We start from the raw sequence: 16892 nt of genomic DNA on the forward strand, positions 1-16892 counted from the left end.
TCGCTACGTAGCGACCTGTCAGACCGTCAGTCGCTACGTAGCGACCTGTAAGGCCTCAAAGGGGTCCTCCTTTACGTTCTCCTTTGAATCCTCATCGAAATGCTTTTCGTTTCGTCTCAATCGGAATTTCCATCGAGAATTTACGACGAAAACAAGTTGGACTCGTCTCGGCTTCCTTTCACTCGCTATAGCGACCGAGATGACATCCTCACTCGCTATAGCGACCCGTCAGGCCTCAAAGGGGTCCTCCTTTGCGTTCTCCTTTGAATCCTCATCGAAACGCTTTTCGTTTCGTCTCAATCGGAGTTTCCGTTGAGATTTTACGACGAAAACAAGTGGGACTCGTCTCGGCTCCCTTTCACTCGCTATAGCGACCGAGATGACATCCTCACTCGCTATAGCAACCTGTCAGGCCTCAAAGGGGTCCTCCTTTGCGTTCTCCTTTGAATCCTCATCGAAATGCTTTTCGTTTCGTCTCAATCGGAGTTTCCGTTGAGATTTTACGACAAAAACAAGTAAAACTCATCTTAAACTCCTTGGCTTGTTCCTGCTCGCCCTACCTCCATCTTTGCGTTCACTTTCGAATCTCGATCGAAATGTCTCTTGTTTCGCCTCGATTGAAGTTACCATTGAGACTTTATGATATAAAAAAAAACCGCAAAGACCTGTTTTCTCGAATGGATTCAGATTAATCGTATAAAACGGCAACGGTTAACTTAACACCTTAGCCGCCTTAACTATACGATTACGTTGAACCTTTTTTGACGTCGTATATAAGGAGAAGATAACAGTCAAGTTCGGAAAATAAATGTCAAGTTTCAAAGGATAAACACCAATATCGGAAATGGCGAACATACACGAGAAGAGGAAAGGGAAATGAGCAAGCAAAACTGAGAAGAAACAAAACTGCATCTTCGAGAGAACTAAGGTATTTCCGACTTGAAATTTTTGAAATCAGTCTTGGAATTTTCGTAGGAAATTACTTTGAGGCTGCCATAGAACTTTAGGGAACGTAAAACCTAGGCGGATAGTCTAGCGAACTAAGTTTTAAGCGATTTTTTCTGTCTCGATATATTGTTCCATAATTGTTCATCCAGATCTTGCAAACCGATCTAAACTCTCCGAAAGTCAAGAAACGATCGCCACGCATATCAAGCTCGCTTGCTAAAGAGAGAAAAGTTAGAGACATGAACGTCATCTTAAAACCGATTCATTTCTGGCGATTTTCTCGGAACTGACATATCCCAAGTCGTCAACTTGGAAACAACCAAATCACAGTCCAAGCGTCGTCTATAAATTGTCCCGAATTATCGATCATTCCAAACATCAGAAGAAGAAACGTACACAACCCTTCAAAGTATCGGTTCAACCGTTTTCTTTCGTAAAAAAATGGGGGAGTAGGTACGTATACTATACTCGTATACTCCCAAACTTCAAAAACCTCTCCAAATCGTCAAGAATAGGTAAACGACAATCTTAATATTCGTCTAAACGCTAGCAACATATCCAGACGATCATGAACATAATCTCAAAAACTATACATCATTTCTTGTCGCAATCATGCGTACAGAAAACTTGTACCAATATCAAACTGAAACTCGACAATTAGCCAAAGTATTGAAGCCTTTTCCGGCTTCAGAAAGCTAGTTTCGTTTTTAAAAAAAAAAATTTACGAGAAATCTTCAATCACCAAAGCATTTCTTTCAGTTTCCGTTGTACCAAGTAGGTCACGGAAAAGCATCGAAAACATTTGCGACGAAGAAAACTCGAGAATAGATGTAGCATCGTGCACGTTAAAAGGAGCACTATCCTCCCGATGGTTAGCTAGATCCACCTCTAGTTGACCAATTCGTTCAAGAAACGAATGTGTCATGAGAATCCTCTAAAAAAAAACCTATGAAAAACGTTCTGCGACTAGATCGTATTGAAATAAACTTCGGTAACACTCCATGAGTAACTCCAAGCAATTTTCACCTAAAATCAAAATCACAGCAGGAACGTTTCTTGTAAAACCCACAGAAACAACGCTACTTTGACATATGTATACATATCACTGATTTACAACCTTCGTAAAACCAGTTATATGATATGATAAATTATCTTATAGCCCACAGTCGGAAACCATATGATAAATTCTTCGTAACGAAACTAAGTCCTAACAATCAAACGGTTAACGGGAAATCTAAACTTTTTGACAATCGACCAAGTTTGATACATTCCACAATTCACTTTAAGCCCGCTATGTTTTACCCATAATAAGCGGTATCTAAGGAAAAATTCGTAAGAAAGCTTCTGGAGCTATACAAAACATCCTCAAAAATGCACGAAATAGATCTCGGAAGGCCAACACTTCACAAAGCACTATAAAGAAAATCGCTTCTTCCCATAGACAAATTTACGAGATACCACAGTCCCAATTCCTCGATCGAAAATCAAATTATTAGCATCCAACCAGGAACAACAATTTTTGCTGCGAACATCCGTAGTCAAACAAGAACGTTTCTCAAACGCAGGGCTAAGACTAAACCCTTGCAACATCGCGAAACATCTTCAAGCCCGCAAACATTTCAAGCACGAAACGCGGCATACGAAAGAATAACAAATCTTCAGCATCGCGAGACGTCGCAGACGCCTGAAGATTCGTTTTTCGACGAAATTTCCTTCCTCGATAAAAACATTTTCTTGGAATACCAGACAGTCATACGCACTAACATCTTCTCAAAACATATCCTTCGCGAAGACTTGAAACGGTATTTTTTACCATTAAGTTTGTTGCTGATCACAACAAACTCTCAATGTCTTAAACAGACTTAGCCATCTCGTAGAGATGACTCTCGTACATCCGACACAAGGATAATAGCGCTATAAAAGAAATCCAAAATTTTGGTCCAGCACTTCCGATCTCTGGAGAGATGCTCGATTCCAACCATACAAGTCGTATAAGCCGAGAACCTATCGCGGACTTTAAATCAGTATGAAATCAGGATGAAACTGAAACGGGATACGTAAGTCGAATTAGTCGTCGCACCCTCTAAAACCAGGAGTAAACCTAGGTCTTACCCTAAACCCAGCGCACTGGTCTCTAACATCTCTAGGCATAGTATCAAACACCCTGATACGAGATCCCAAAATTTGTCTTTTTGCCAATATTCGAGAATCTTCAGAAATCCCGCAAGTTTACACACTGCGGAAAACTCTCGAAACAGATTACGGATATAGCAGTTCACATAGAGTTAGATTACGAGATGACAACTCGAAGTCTTCCCTCTACACCCATACAAAATGCCATCGGCAGCAATACGCCTTATAATCGCTACATAAAAACTAGACCATAAAGGTCCCACTGGAAAACTAGTCATAAGAACCTTAACTCCAAGACGAACTACGAAAGGCTTGAACCCTTCAACAAGGGTACGTAGGCAGCCGTCATAAGGCGCAGCCTCAATCTTATCGCGTTTTCTACTTTTAGGAGAGCGAGAAGATCACTTACCACAGACGTTTTCGACCATTAATTCCGCCTAACTCACCTAACTTGCCTAACTTGCCAAGCCACTCGCTAGAACCTCACGCTAGAAGCTCATGGTTCTAACGAGCTGGGGGGCTAACTGTTGGGGTCAAAATCGGTCACGACGGAATCAATGCCTGAAAGTCCGTAAAAATCAGCATGAACGTTTTTACGAAAAAGTAATCTTCGTAAAGATATCTTTACAAAGAGCCTTGCGGTAAAATCTTGTTCAAATCTCAATCGAACCACTAAATACCGATTGTCCGAAGGAAACAGACATGTATCCAATTCGGCCGCGGACAAGCTCGAGTACGGCAATCGGACCACGGACAAGCCAAGCTCGATCGATACGCGGCGACCAAGCATGCACACAGCTCGGTCGCTACGTAGCGACCGAGCGTCCGTCCCGCTCGGTCGCTACATAGAGAAAGAGCTCGAGCCAAGCTCGGTCGCTACGTAGCGACCGAGCGTCCGTCCCTCTCGGTCGCTACGTAGCGACCGAGCTCGACCGAGCGTCCGTCCCGCTCGGTCGCTACGTAGCGACCGAGCTCGAGCCAAGTTCGGTCGCTACGTAGCGACTGAGCTCGAGCCAAGCTCGGTCACTACGTAGCGACCGAGAGTCCGTCTCGCTCGGTCGAGCTCGGTCGCTAAGTAGCGACCGAGCGTGCGTTCTGTTCGGTCGTTACGTAGCGACCGAACTCTTCCGAAACGTCGATACGACACCAATTCATGCATTCTCGTCTATCCTACGATTCTATCTCCCAAAGACCGTAGCAAACTCAGTTCATGTCTTCCGACCATTCTAAGACATCAATCAAACTTTGCGATAAAAACCACGGAAAGTTCGTTCTTTATCGAAAGAAGTCGTAATAAACGTTTTGAGTCGGAAGACGGTCCAAAGGGACCTAAGACACGACTCGATGCCCAACTTACGATTTCTTAACCAAAAGCCCATAAAACGTATGACGGTTTACGCTTGGTGCGCAAGGAAGGATAAATGTCAAGTTTCCGCAGATAAATACAAAATTTTGAGGATAAATACGAAGATCGGAAAAAATGGAATATCTCCATTTTATGCTATGACGGCTTAGGGGCAGAAGTGTAAAAGCGTAAACCGACCTTGGAGCTAGTATATAAGGAGTCCTAGGCGAGAGGCATGGGGAGAACTTTTTAGACTTGGAATTCTTTGCACTTAGAAACTTTAAGCTTTATTCTCGACAAGTTCGGTTTCTATAACTGGCACTCAATTACTAGACGAACTCGTCCAGGCAGTTCGGTCTCTTGTCCAGCTCTATCAATTGAACTACGTTCGGCTTGATCCTCGAAAGGGGTACGTAGGCAGCCTTTAACAAGGTTCAGTCCGAAATCAATCAAAAACCTTTTATGTATCTTTTTCGTCTTTTGTTATCGAGCTGCGACTCAACTACGTTTGAGCTTTTAGGCCGCTAGAACTAAGTAACTCGCTGACAGCCTTTGCGGCCAAAGCTTTTATGATCTCTTGTAATGATCGCAACGCTCTTACGCGGATTCGAAATAAGATCTACTGTTTTCTCTAAACTTGTTTGTTATCTTTTCATGATTTCCGCATATATTCGGTCACTTGTCGTTGGCTCTCGCAGAGATCCGGAACCTCTGGGAAATTAGGGTTTTCCTAGTTTTCTTATTTAAACGGAAATCGACAGTGCGAATTTCGGTTCCCACAACACTTAAATAAAATTGTCACAGAAATAGCAGATATGAGAAAAAGCCCTCAAATAAGCATTCATTAGACAAAAAAGACTTTATTACTCTAAAATAAAATTTCACTCTAACCTCTAAAAGCGAAACCATAATCACTAAAATAAAATAAAAATATATATATATATATATATATATATATATATTTTACATATTTTAAGAAAGGAATCTTTTTTTTTTAATTTTCATATATTGAATTAATCATATATATATATATATATATTTCATTTAATGTTTTAATGAATGCTATTTTGGAAATTTTCTTTTCTTTTTGTGTAATATTATAAAACATAAAATTATTTTTGCACTAATTAGAGGTATATCAATTTTTTTTTACGATGAAAACAACAAAAACTCAACTTCTAAAATTCAAACATTTTTTGAGAAAATACAACACAAGAACCAAAGAATTAGGCTATCTACTTGACTTATGGATTCGTCAACCACTGATTAAGTTCTATCAAATTTGGGTAAAATATCTACAAAAACATGGACAAATTAATTTGTATCAATCCATATTATCTAGGGTTGAAAAGGAAATCATAAGAAATATTCAAAATCTTAATTGACCCAATAAAATAAAATGAATGAAGCTTTATGCATAAGTAACAGAAGCATAGACATTGAACACTATATGACACAAAACTTTCATCACTTTTTCTGAAATTAAGAATTTTTGCAATTAAAGAGTTCTTTGGATTGTTTTTTTTTTTTGTATTTAAGCCTTATTTAAAAATCACAAGACTATGCAAACATGAAAGAAGTGGATTAGGTTTAGTATTGCATGTGAAAAGTTGAAGGCGAAATAGTAATTTTACCAATAATTGAGAAAACACTTAAAACCATAAATTTATTCATCTGTATACATAATTATATTTTTTTTTTGAATTTTTGAATTTAATGTTAAATTAATTCGAAAACAAAAAAAAATGTTTTTTACAAGGTGTTTGAGTTCTGCTTTGCTAAGATTAAATCAAGAGAAATTATGACTCATACCAAAAACTTGAGCAAATTAGCTCAATATACTAAAGTTAGTGGGATACCATAGAATATGGAGAAAATGGTAATGATGGGGGGAAGAAAATTGGTGGAAAATATGGTATGAAGTGCAAATAGGGTAGATTTGGTGTGTAGGGAGTACAAATTCTCAAAACTTTATGCATAATTAACGATATACAAATTTGTACTGAAATTTACTGTGCATCTTTTTTTTGACTATGCTACCCCTACATGAACATAATGCACTCTACAAGGATGATAGGAGAAATCTTGTTTAATGTTTTTGGTAAGTCCTTGTAAGGCATTAGACCATCTCCAACCCATACCTATTTTTTCCTCTATAATTCCCACAAAAATAGAGTAACTCTATTATAGAGTAAGTTTTGCTCCAATGGTTTACTCTATAATAGAGTTAATCTATTTTTGTGAGAATTATAGAGGAAAAAATAGGTATGGGTTAGAGATGCTCTACAATGTTCGTTATCTAACTACTGGACTGTGAAAACAAGTGCTACTAACTCTTGGCTAGCTAATAAACTAATCAAGATGCATGGGGAAGTGTATACCTGGATCAAATTGCGTGTAGGTGATGGAGAAAATTGTCGCTTCTGGAAAGAAGACTGGTCCCCCTTTGGATCACTGCAAGACTACTTTTACAGCACATCAGCCTCGAGGCAGGGTATTCCTATTGATGCTACTCTGTCGGATCTCAATCGATCGGGCAACTGGGCTCTTCCTAGAGCTCGCTCGGAGGCTATGTTACAAGTTCAAACAGCCCTAACAACTATGTCCCTGCAAGAAGGATTGGAGGACGGTTATGATTGGATTGTTGCAGGCGCCCTTACTACCAGTTACAAAACTACAGATGTTTATTGGGAGCTAAAAGGAGTAGAAGCAAAAGAACCTTGGGCAGCCATTGTCTGCACAAAAGGAGGTATCCCTAAACACAGCTTTCTGGTTTGGTTATTTGTATTTAATAGATGCCCAACTCGCGATCGCCTCCTTACTTGGGGTCTGCCTGTTGACGGTAACTGCTTGCTGTGTAACTTGTAGCCTGAATCTAGAGATCACTTGTTCTTCCAATGCCCTTACTCATGGAGAATCTGGTCGGAGATGGCTCAAAGATGTTCATTCATCCCCTCACAATCCTGGCAGACAACTCTTAATCAACTGATGGGTCTTACATGGAACAAACATACCAGACGCCTCACCCTATTATGCTGGCAAGCCGTGATCTATATGCTGTGGCGAGAACGCAACCAGCGACTTCATATTCAGCGATTCCAGTCATCAGATACGCTGCAAATTGCCTTGGATCGGCTCATAAGGGACAAAATACTCAGCTTAAGATCCTCTTCACCTTTGCTCTCCTCCTCCCTCATGCAGAAATGGTTTGCAACGAAGCGATGAAAGCTAGAACCGTAATCACTGACCCTTCATTTTTCGTAAATGGGCTTGGCCCAATTCTACCTTCTGATCTAAATTTTGGGTTTCAACTATGTATGAGTTTCATAATGTGCATTATGTCTGACTATAGCAGTATGCTTGTAAAACTTTTATTTTCCTTTCTGCAATTTTAATATGAATGCCTTCAGTCAAAAAGTGGATCTAAGACCATGATTATCCCTGATCCTAAATGGGGTTCTTAAGTTTAATAAGTGATTTAAATAAATCAAAAAAAAAGAGAAGTTATCGATCCTTAGATAAGGAGTTTGGTGACCGATTATTAAGAAGGTTTTCCACCCACATGTCAGCAAAAGAGAGAAAATATTTTTTTTCTATTTTCAATTTTTTTTTCTTTTCTTTTCTCACTTCGTTCTCTGTAATCTCTTCCTCTTCTTTCTTCTGTGAATCCCCCAGTAAGGTTAGTATCATCATCTTCCACCAGAAGAAATCGATATCTCAAAAGATCGTCTCCGTCATGGATCCTCCGCAGAGCGCATCCACCACCTCAGGATCGGTCTGAACCTAACTTTCGTTATTTCTCGTCGCACATGATGCATGTGGCCCTCCCTCTCTTTGCGCTCGGCACCAAGCTCTATTTCATTTTCTAAGGTGAATCAATCAGCTAATTTCAATTATTTGATTTGTGTGTGAAAAGCTATAAAGTAATGGAAATTTAATGTTTCTCTTTCGAAGATTTAGCAAACTCGTTACTAGTAAAATCATTTGAGTGTTTCTCTATTTCGTTTTTCTCCAGTTTGTGTTATTAGTGAAATCAATTGAGTGTTTCTCATGCGTTGATGTAGGAAGTTGAAAATTTTTATTCTTTCTCTGTTTACTACATACGGGTAGAAACATAAAGGAGACGTCTTTGTCCTTTTGTTTTGAGTCTTGATTTCACTCTAGTGTATCGTTTTTGATTAAGAGTATTTTAATCTTGGGTAGGGGCAATTAAGATAAAATCTTTGAAGTTAGTAGCAGCACCAGCTACATAAGAGGATGGGAGCATCAGAGGCTCTAACTGATACATCGAGCCTATACGATGTGGGCAACGTTGAATTTTCCGACACGTATACGATGCTTACCGTGACAAATGCACTTGCATCGGTCCAGAATGTGAGTCTCGCCTTCTCTCCTTTGCTTATGTGTTTGATTGATGCTATTTATGTTCATGCTTTATGACTCTACGTTGATGTTCTTATGACTCATGATGTCTGTGGCCCTGGTGCTTTTGGTATCTTCAAGAGAGTGTTCGGTGACAAGGCTAAGGTAATGCATCCAGTGATCTCTTTTTTTTTGCTCTGTTTCTTGTGGTAGTACGTAGCAGTTTAGTGTAGCGGAAGTAACGATAGTAACCGATAACGCGAAGGTAACGTTGAATTCTGAGAATGCCCGTTATCTAAGCCTTCTTAAAGCCGTTGAATTCTTATAGAATACCCGGAGATAAGGTTTCAAGAGTTTGTTAACACCAAAGCTCTAAGTATATTAATCAATAATACAAAAGTTGTATCTCTCACAAAGCCGAGAAGATACTATATATAAGTAAATCAAATTCCTAAACTTAAAGAGATTAGATCAATTGATCTTTATCTAAAACATAAAAGGAAACAAGGAAATAAAACCAAAACAGAGTAGGAGTAGGATGTACGCTACATCAGGCCTCCCCCCGTAAGCTCATCCTCAGCCGGCTCAAACTTGAACAGGTGTTTGACGTTAAACACATCAGCCGTGTGCACATGAGGCGGAAGAAGAAGACGATAGGCATTAGCATTTATCTTCTCAACAATCTCCACTGGTCCAATCTTCCTATGCTTCAACTTGTTGTATGCCCCGACCGGAAACCGTTCCTTCGTGAGAATGGCCCAGACAAAGTCGCCTACTTCAAAATGTAGCTCGCGACGGCGTTTATCAGCAGCTCGCTTATACTTAAGAGTAGTACCGGCCAGATTATCGCTAGCACGAGCGTGAATACTCGTCAGTTCATCGACCAGTTCCTGCGCTCTCCCATGAAACTCGCCTGGCTGTGGCACCGTTGTTAAACCTAACGGACCGCGCGGAGTCACACCATACACAACTTTGAAAGGTCTATACCCAAGGCTGCGATTGTGAGCATGGTTATGAGCAAATTCGGCCTGACATAACACCGAATCCCATGACCGTAAGTTATCACCCACCAAGCAACGTAACATATTGCCCAGACTACGATTAACAACCTCTGTTTGTCCATCGGATTGGGGATGAAAAGCAGAACTCATGTCTAAACTTGTTTTAAAAAGTTTCCACAGAGAACGCCAAAAGTGGCTAATGAAACGTGAATCTCTGTCTGAGATGATAGACACCGGAAGGCCATGTAGCCGATAGATCTCGCGAAAGAAAAGGGACGCCACTTGCACCGAATCCGTGGTCTTCTTACACGGCAAAAAGTGAGCTATCTTTGAAAAGTGATCAACCACAACAAAAATAGAATCTTTGCCGCGTTGCGTACGAGGAAGCCCAAGGACAAAGTCCATGCTTATATCACTCCACGGTTGCGTCGGTATTGGAAGTGGAAGATAGAGACCCGCGTTGGTCGCATGACCTTTCCCACGCTGACAAGTAGCACAACGAGTCACAAATCGTTCGACATCTCGCCGCAAAGTTGGCCAAAAGTACGAATCTGTAACAAGTTTCAAAGTTCGATCCCGCCCAATGTGCCCTTCGCCATGTAACTCTTTGACCAGTTGCAATCGCAGACTGCACTCCGGGACACAAAGGCAATTGTCCTTAAAGAGGAAACCATCCACTAAAGAGAAATCAGACCGTTTACTAAGCGCAAGATCTTGCCAGACAGCCCCAAAGTATGAATCAGTCGCGTACAAGTCTGCGTGGACGGAGACGCTGAGCGTGGCGACCAAGGAATGCCGGCTACTTAACGTGTCTGCCACTTTATTAAGTTTTCCGGACTGGTGCTTGATAACAAAAGTGAACTGTTGTAAATAAGCTGTCCAGGAAGCATGTCGAGAAGAGATTTTATCCTGAGTTCCCAAGTACTTTAGTGCCACATGATCGGTAAACAAGACGAACTCCTTGTGAGTAAGGTAGTGACATTAATGCTTGATGGCTTGGACGATTGCATAGAACTCTATATCATAGGTGCTGTAACGAGCCCGAGCACCGGCCAACTTATCACTATAGTACGCGACTGGCCGCCCATGTTGACTCAAAACCGCGCCGATACCTAGCTTCGAAGCATCACAATGCAACTCAAAAGGAGAATCGAAATCAGGCAGTACCAATATGGGAGCAGTCGTGAGTTTGTCTTTGATTACTGCGAATGCTGCATCTGCTTCCGAGGTCCAAGCAAACGACGTTTGCTTCATGCAATCGGTAATAGGATCCATGAGAGCACTGAAGTTATGAACAAAACGCCTATAGAATGAAGCGAGGCCATGAAAGCTTCTGACCTCTGTGATAGTTGTTGGCGTTGGCCATGAGACTACAGCCTCGACTTTCTGGGGATCGACTCTCAATCCTGCCGCGGAAACGACGTAACCAAGAAACAATACTTCAGAAGCACCAAACTCGCACTTTTGCTTTGCGATATATAAGTTTTCTTTACGCAAGGCAAGTAGCACGTCACGTAGGTGAGAAAGGTGATCGTTGAGTGTGTTGCTGAAGATGAGGATATCATCAAAATACACCACGACAAAACGTCCAATGAATGGCCGTAGAGCTTGATTCATCACTCGCATGAAAGTACTTGGAGCATTAGATAATCCAAACGGCATTACTAGCCACTCGAAAAGTCCTTCGCGAGTTTTGAAAGTTGTCTTCCATTCGTCTCCTGGTCGAATTCGAATCTGATGATAACCACTTTTAAGGTCTAATTTGGTAAAAATAGCCGCTTTCCCTACTTGATCAAGGAGATCATCCAACCGAGGTATGGGAAACCTGTACCGTGTAGTTATTTTATTGATAGCTCGGCTATCAACACACATGCGCCACGACCGGTCCTTCTTTGGAATAAGCAACGCTGGAACCGCGCACGGGCTTAAGCTCTCACGAACATAACCCTTGATCAGTAAGTCTTCAACTTGTCGTCGAAGTTCTTCGTGCTCCTCCGGACTCATACGATAATGTGCTCGATTCGGTAGGACGGCGTTTGGTACGAGGTCAATATGATGTTGTATGTCCCTCAATGGGGGTAAACCTGCTGGCAATTCATCCGGAAAGAGATCCTCGAACTCTTGTAGGATTGGTGAAAATGCCGGTGGGCAAGGGTGGGTGGGACGGCGTTGGGTTAGCCGCGACCAAAGCAAATAGTGGTCGGGTGTCTTGAAGCTCCTGTTCGAACTGGGACTTCGATATGATTAACAAATTCTGTTTTGAAATTGTTGTTGGTGTCGCGGGTGAGTTGCTCGTATGATCAGTGTCTGGCGATGGAAGTAGTGTGATCTTGCGGCCTTCGAACATAAAAGAATTGGTATTTGTCTTGCCGTTGTGGATCACTTCGCGATCAAATTGCCAAGGGCGACCGAGGATAATATGAGATACGTCCATAGGAGCGATATCACAATATAAATCATCCTTGTAGAATGAACCAATGGAGAGAGACAGCAGAGTTCGTTTGGAAACGAAAACCTCAGCCCCCGTTTGCATCCATAGGAGGCGGTATGGGTGTGGGTGTGGTTCGGGTTTAAGGGCAAGCTTACGAACGGCTTTTTCAGAAACCACGTTTGCCGAGCACCCAGAGTCAATCACAAAGCGACATATCTTGCCCTTGACTGTACAGGTTGAGCTAAATAAAGAGGTTCGTTGCCATGCTTCATCTGTCTTCGGGGCGAGACAGTTGCGGCGGAGCATGAGAAACGTTCCCGTATCGCCATGTATCGGTGGAACAGAACATCGTTGTTATCAAGGTATGGTGGTTTTGAAAATTTCCATGGAGTGAAAACTGTGAATCCCTATCTTGCTTGCATGTGAATAAAGTTTCATTTCTCATCTTTAGGCTAATCATGACTACAAAGGTGTTTGCCATGTTGCGTTTGCACAAGAAGGTCATTGCAGGCCAGGAGAGGTAACAATCTCTCTCGCTGGATATGATTGGCTTTGTTTGGTTTGGTTCGGTTCTATATGTTGTTGTTGTTACGATTAATATTTTTTTCCTTACGATAGGTTTGGTTAAGAACAGACTCACACGCATGTACTGCTGGAGCATTTGGTCAGTTTGCTAAGGGATTGGAAACACTGATGCAGGCTTTGTGTTAGGCACTGGACAAATCCTTCTCAAGGTTTGTTAAGAAAAGTTTATTTTTTTTAAGAAACCCAAATTAAGAAACTACCATTGTAGCTCAAAAATTAAGTTAAAATTTATTAGTTAAATAATTATTAAAGTGTATTTAAAAAACCTTATAAGTTTTTAGGGATAATCAAATTAAGTTCTTTATTACCAAACGCAAGGATAAACGTGGATGACCGCATCAAGACATGTTACTAATCCCGAAACCTTAAGCAAACTTCAATATTGTATGTAATAAAGAACACTACAAATAATACAATATAGAATAATATAACTATTAATTTATCTTTAAGAAACAAATGTCAAACCATAGAGTAACATCATTTTTTCTGAAGAAAAGGTACTAACATCATTTTCTCCCTTTCTTTTATTGCTAAGACGGCCGAATGATATAATAACTGAACAAAAACTACAATTTCACAAAACTGGACGACTGCTAAAAAGTATAAAATGGTACCATTCTATCGTTTTGGGGATTACTAATCAGACTTTTAAATAATATTCTAGTCGTATACTATTGATCGCATATGTATTAATACAAAGATATTCTTTTTTGTCAACTTACAAAGAGTTATTCATTTATACATTTTAGTTGATTTATAATTTTAAATTTAACAAATAGATTTTTGATTAGTATTTGCAAATCCATATGATTTCTTTCAGGTTTATGTTTTTTTTTTTTTGTATTTTTAACATAGTGATGTATAAAACCAAGAAACCTAAGATGTCATTTTCCTTGTTAACCACTATATGCAACCACTCCATACTTCCATTCCGTGACAACCTAGAAAACTAAAACACATCTGTATTATAAGAATATTAACATCATTAAGCGTTGTCCAAAAAAATAACATCATTAAGCCAGCTAATTGCATTTCTTATGATTCAATGGGACATCTCAGACTCTTTTCCTCCGTATATATAGGATATGACCTCATATATATGATGATAAAACGCACGTTTCATTTGACATCTTATAAAACTATACAAGTAGTTTAACACCTTCAAACTAAGAACAATCACAATTCATCCATAGTGTTGCTCCCTATATAGAGTTCTGAAGATGGCACAATAATGGCCGGGGGCGAAGCTACCTTTGTGGGTGGATGGGACAGGTGCCCACTATAAAAAAATTATTGTAATTTTGTACCAAATTTTGAAAATGCCCCTGATAAAAATTTAAATTTATAAATGTATGTAATAGTATTTTTTTAAAATTTTCCCTGGATGAATTGTTCAGATCCTGGCGGCATGAATCGCTCTGTCCTCTTTATGCTACATGTTGTAACACCTAGCAGAAAGACAGAAACCAATAACCATGCATGAAAATATTAGTGTTGGAATATAATATTTAACGTTTGAATAGCACGGAAATTGTCACCAAACAAGAATTCTACAAAGAAAAAATTCCATACAAAATCACCTAGAAAATATTGTTTAGTGACGAAAGGTTCCAAACGCATATATATAATAAGGTCAACCTGTGCCGTCTCACTAAGATTGAAAAAAATATCGTCAAGGTGAAGGTTGGCAAAAGCAGATTAGTAACCTTAATTTTTTTTTACCATACTATAAACTGACTCTAAACAAATAAGTCTAGTTAGATGTTGAATTATGTATTTTAAACCAAAATTTAGACTAGAAGTTCGAACGTATTTTTTGAATAGTGAGTTAGGGGGTGATGATTAATGAATAATTTAGGGACAAAATAAGTTGTAAATATCGTTTATATTAGAAGTAAATTGATATCAAAAGAGATTACAAATGTGAAGTGAGTTAAATGTTAGAATCGAGCTCGCTATACAATAAGAGTCGAGGTTGATAAGTTATCTTCCCAAAAAAATCATTCATTTGCTCAGTCAATAGAGCTCTACTTTTATAGTTGCGGGATAATTCGGATGGGACAAGGAAGACAGCTCGTTGTCCTTATTGATGAAGTCACATATTTGATTCTCTATCAGGTGAGGTCACAAATTCTTTGTGATGCGGATGCAGCTTGCTTTGTCACCATGCATCAAACGCAGGTCAAACTGTATCATCCGTACTCGTTGAGTGAGTCAACACACTCTTTTTCGAGCATGGATGTGAAGTCGTCATGTCAATTTCATCGTCCTCTTTTGTCTATTAACGAATTAGGTTTCCGTTATTCTTGCTCTCTTCAAATTCAATCCTCTCTTTTTAGAACTGGGCCGAACATTAGCGGGATGCGACACCCATCTTCAATAGTATTTATTTCAAAAAAAAATACAAGATTTGTAAACAGCGTTGCATTTAAAGTAGATTGAATGTAAAATATAACAGATTTCTCCTTAATCATTTTAAGAAGTCCAAACTTAGGGGGTGCTGTTGGCATAAGAATGTTTATAAAATAAAAAATTTGAGATTCCATTGTTATTAATAGACGAATTCTTTAAAAAAAATTAGCATAGTACATTATTATTGGTTTGAGGATTTTAAAATTCATTTAAATGTTTTTGTTTTTATACATCATTCATTTCAATCTTTTGTTATTCAAAACAAAAGTGTAGTTATAGTTGATTCTATATTTTTAACTAACTCCATTGTTAGTGGGAAATGAATTCTCTACATTTTATTTATAAACGCACAACTACTTTCAAAATTTCATATATATATATATATGAGATTTTCAATACTATGTAATAAAAAATTAAAAAAAAACAGAGTAACTATTGTTAGCAAAGATATAATTAATCATATTTTATATTTTATTATAATATTATATTTTAAAGGTGTTTTAACGATTAAATAAAATGACAATTTGCTGAATATTCATAAGGAGCACTAAAATGAAGAATATAGCAATTCTACAGCAAAAGCCCATCGATGTGACAAGTTCACCTAAAATTGCCCGTAATAACCTCCGAAGCGCGTGTGCGTGCAAATGACTCCAACGCACATGCTTTACTATACTATATAAAATGTAATATAGTCTCAAAAGACAACCCTTAAACCCTAAACCCAAACCGTATACTTTAAACCCAAACCCTAAACCTAACTTCTTAACTCAAACCGTAACCATAACGGAGCTACCTAAACCCTAAACCAAAACTGTAAACCATAAACCCAAACTCTAAACACAAATTCTTAACCCAAACCATAGACTCAAACGGAGCTACCTAAACCTTAAACCCTAAACCCCCTAAACCCAAATTCTAAACCCTAACCTAAACCCTAACCTTGAAGGTCTAAACCCAAACCGTAAACCCTAAACCCAAACCCTAAATCCTAACTCCCCTAAACCCAAACTCTAAACTTTAAACTCAAACTGTAAACCCTTAACCCAAACCCTAAACCCAAATTGTAAAACCAAACCATCGCCCATAACGGAGCTACCTAAACCCTAACCTTGAAGGTCTAAAATACACTATATTTCATTTAGAATAGTATGGCAATTGATGATAGTTACTATATTGATGATTGGGAAAAGGAGGAAAATGGATAGGTGAGGAACAGGAGGGGAGGAGGAGGAGGAAGGAGGAAGGAGGAAAGATAAAAGTATGGAGGAAAGGAAGGACGAATAGAGAGAAAGACAGAGAGAGATCGGGGAAGGGAGGGGAGGAGAGAAAGAGTAGGAGGGAGTGTAAGAGTGAAAGCAACATAAGAAGAAACTATACTATTTTGATGAATAGATTAGTATACTATAATGTAATGTTTATTCAAATATTGTATGAAAGCTATATAAACTGTCAATACAAACATGTATGTGAATCTCCATTAACTTAGAGCATTCATTCAACACAATAGAAAAATAATACCATTTATAAAGCATGAAATTTCAAAACGCAAATACACATTACCACTCAATGTATAAATTAGGTGAAAGCTATATATTAGCGACAATAGTGAAGGATAAGACAACAAAGCTGATGGAGTAGTGAAGGAGAAGAATCATAAGGCGAAGGAGATACA

The 16892-nt window shown here is 39.1% G+C and overlaps 1 protein-coding gene and 1 long non-coding RNA gene across 2 annotated transcripts; both read left to right on the forward strand.

Annotated features, from left to right (window-relative positions):
- The first annotated feature begins 6787 nt into the window (after positions 1-6787).
- Positions 6788-7415, forward strand: LOC103868988. The gene is made up of 2 exons (XM_009147032.1): positions 6788-7203; positions 7295-7415. The coding sequence occupies exons 1-2, from the start codon at positions 6788-6790 to the stop codon at positions 7413-7415; spliced, it is 537 nt and encodes a 178-aa protein (XP_009145280.1).
- Positions 7416-11585: 4170 nt separating this feature from the next.
- On the forward strand, positions 11586-16764 carry LOC108871996. Its single transcript, XR_001958708.2, has 3 exons — positions 11586-12582; positions 12672-12740; positions 12839-16764. It is a non-coding gene; the product is annotated as an uncharacterized LOC108871996 (long non-coding RNA).
- Positions 16765-16892: the final 128 nt, after the last annotated feature.

Source organism: Brassica rapa, chromosome A05, assembly GCF_000309985.2.
Source record: "Brassica rapa cultivar Chiifu-401-42 chromosome A05, CAAS_Brap_v3.01, whole genome shotgun sequence".
NCBI classification, from domain to species: domain Eukaryota; kingdom Viridiplantae; phylum Streptophyta; class Magnoliopsida; order Brassicales; family Brassicaceae; genus Brassica; species Brassica rapa.

Bases quoted from the DNA above. Each gene is read 5' to 3' on its own strand.
- LOC103868988 (XM_009147032.1), top strand. From the start codon at position 6,788: ATGCATGGGGAAGTGTATACCTGGATCAAATTGCGTGTAGGTGATGGA. The intron at 7,204-7,294 runs GTTATTTGTATT...TGTAACTTGTAG, and splicing joins AAACACAGCTTTCTGGTTTG to CCTGAATCTAGAGATCACTT.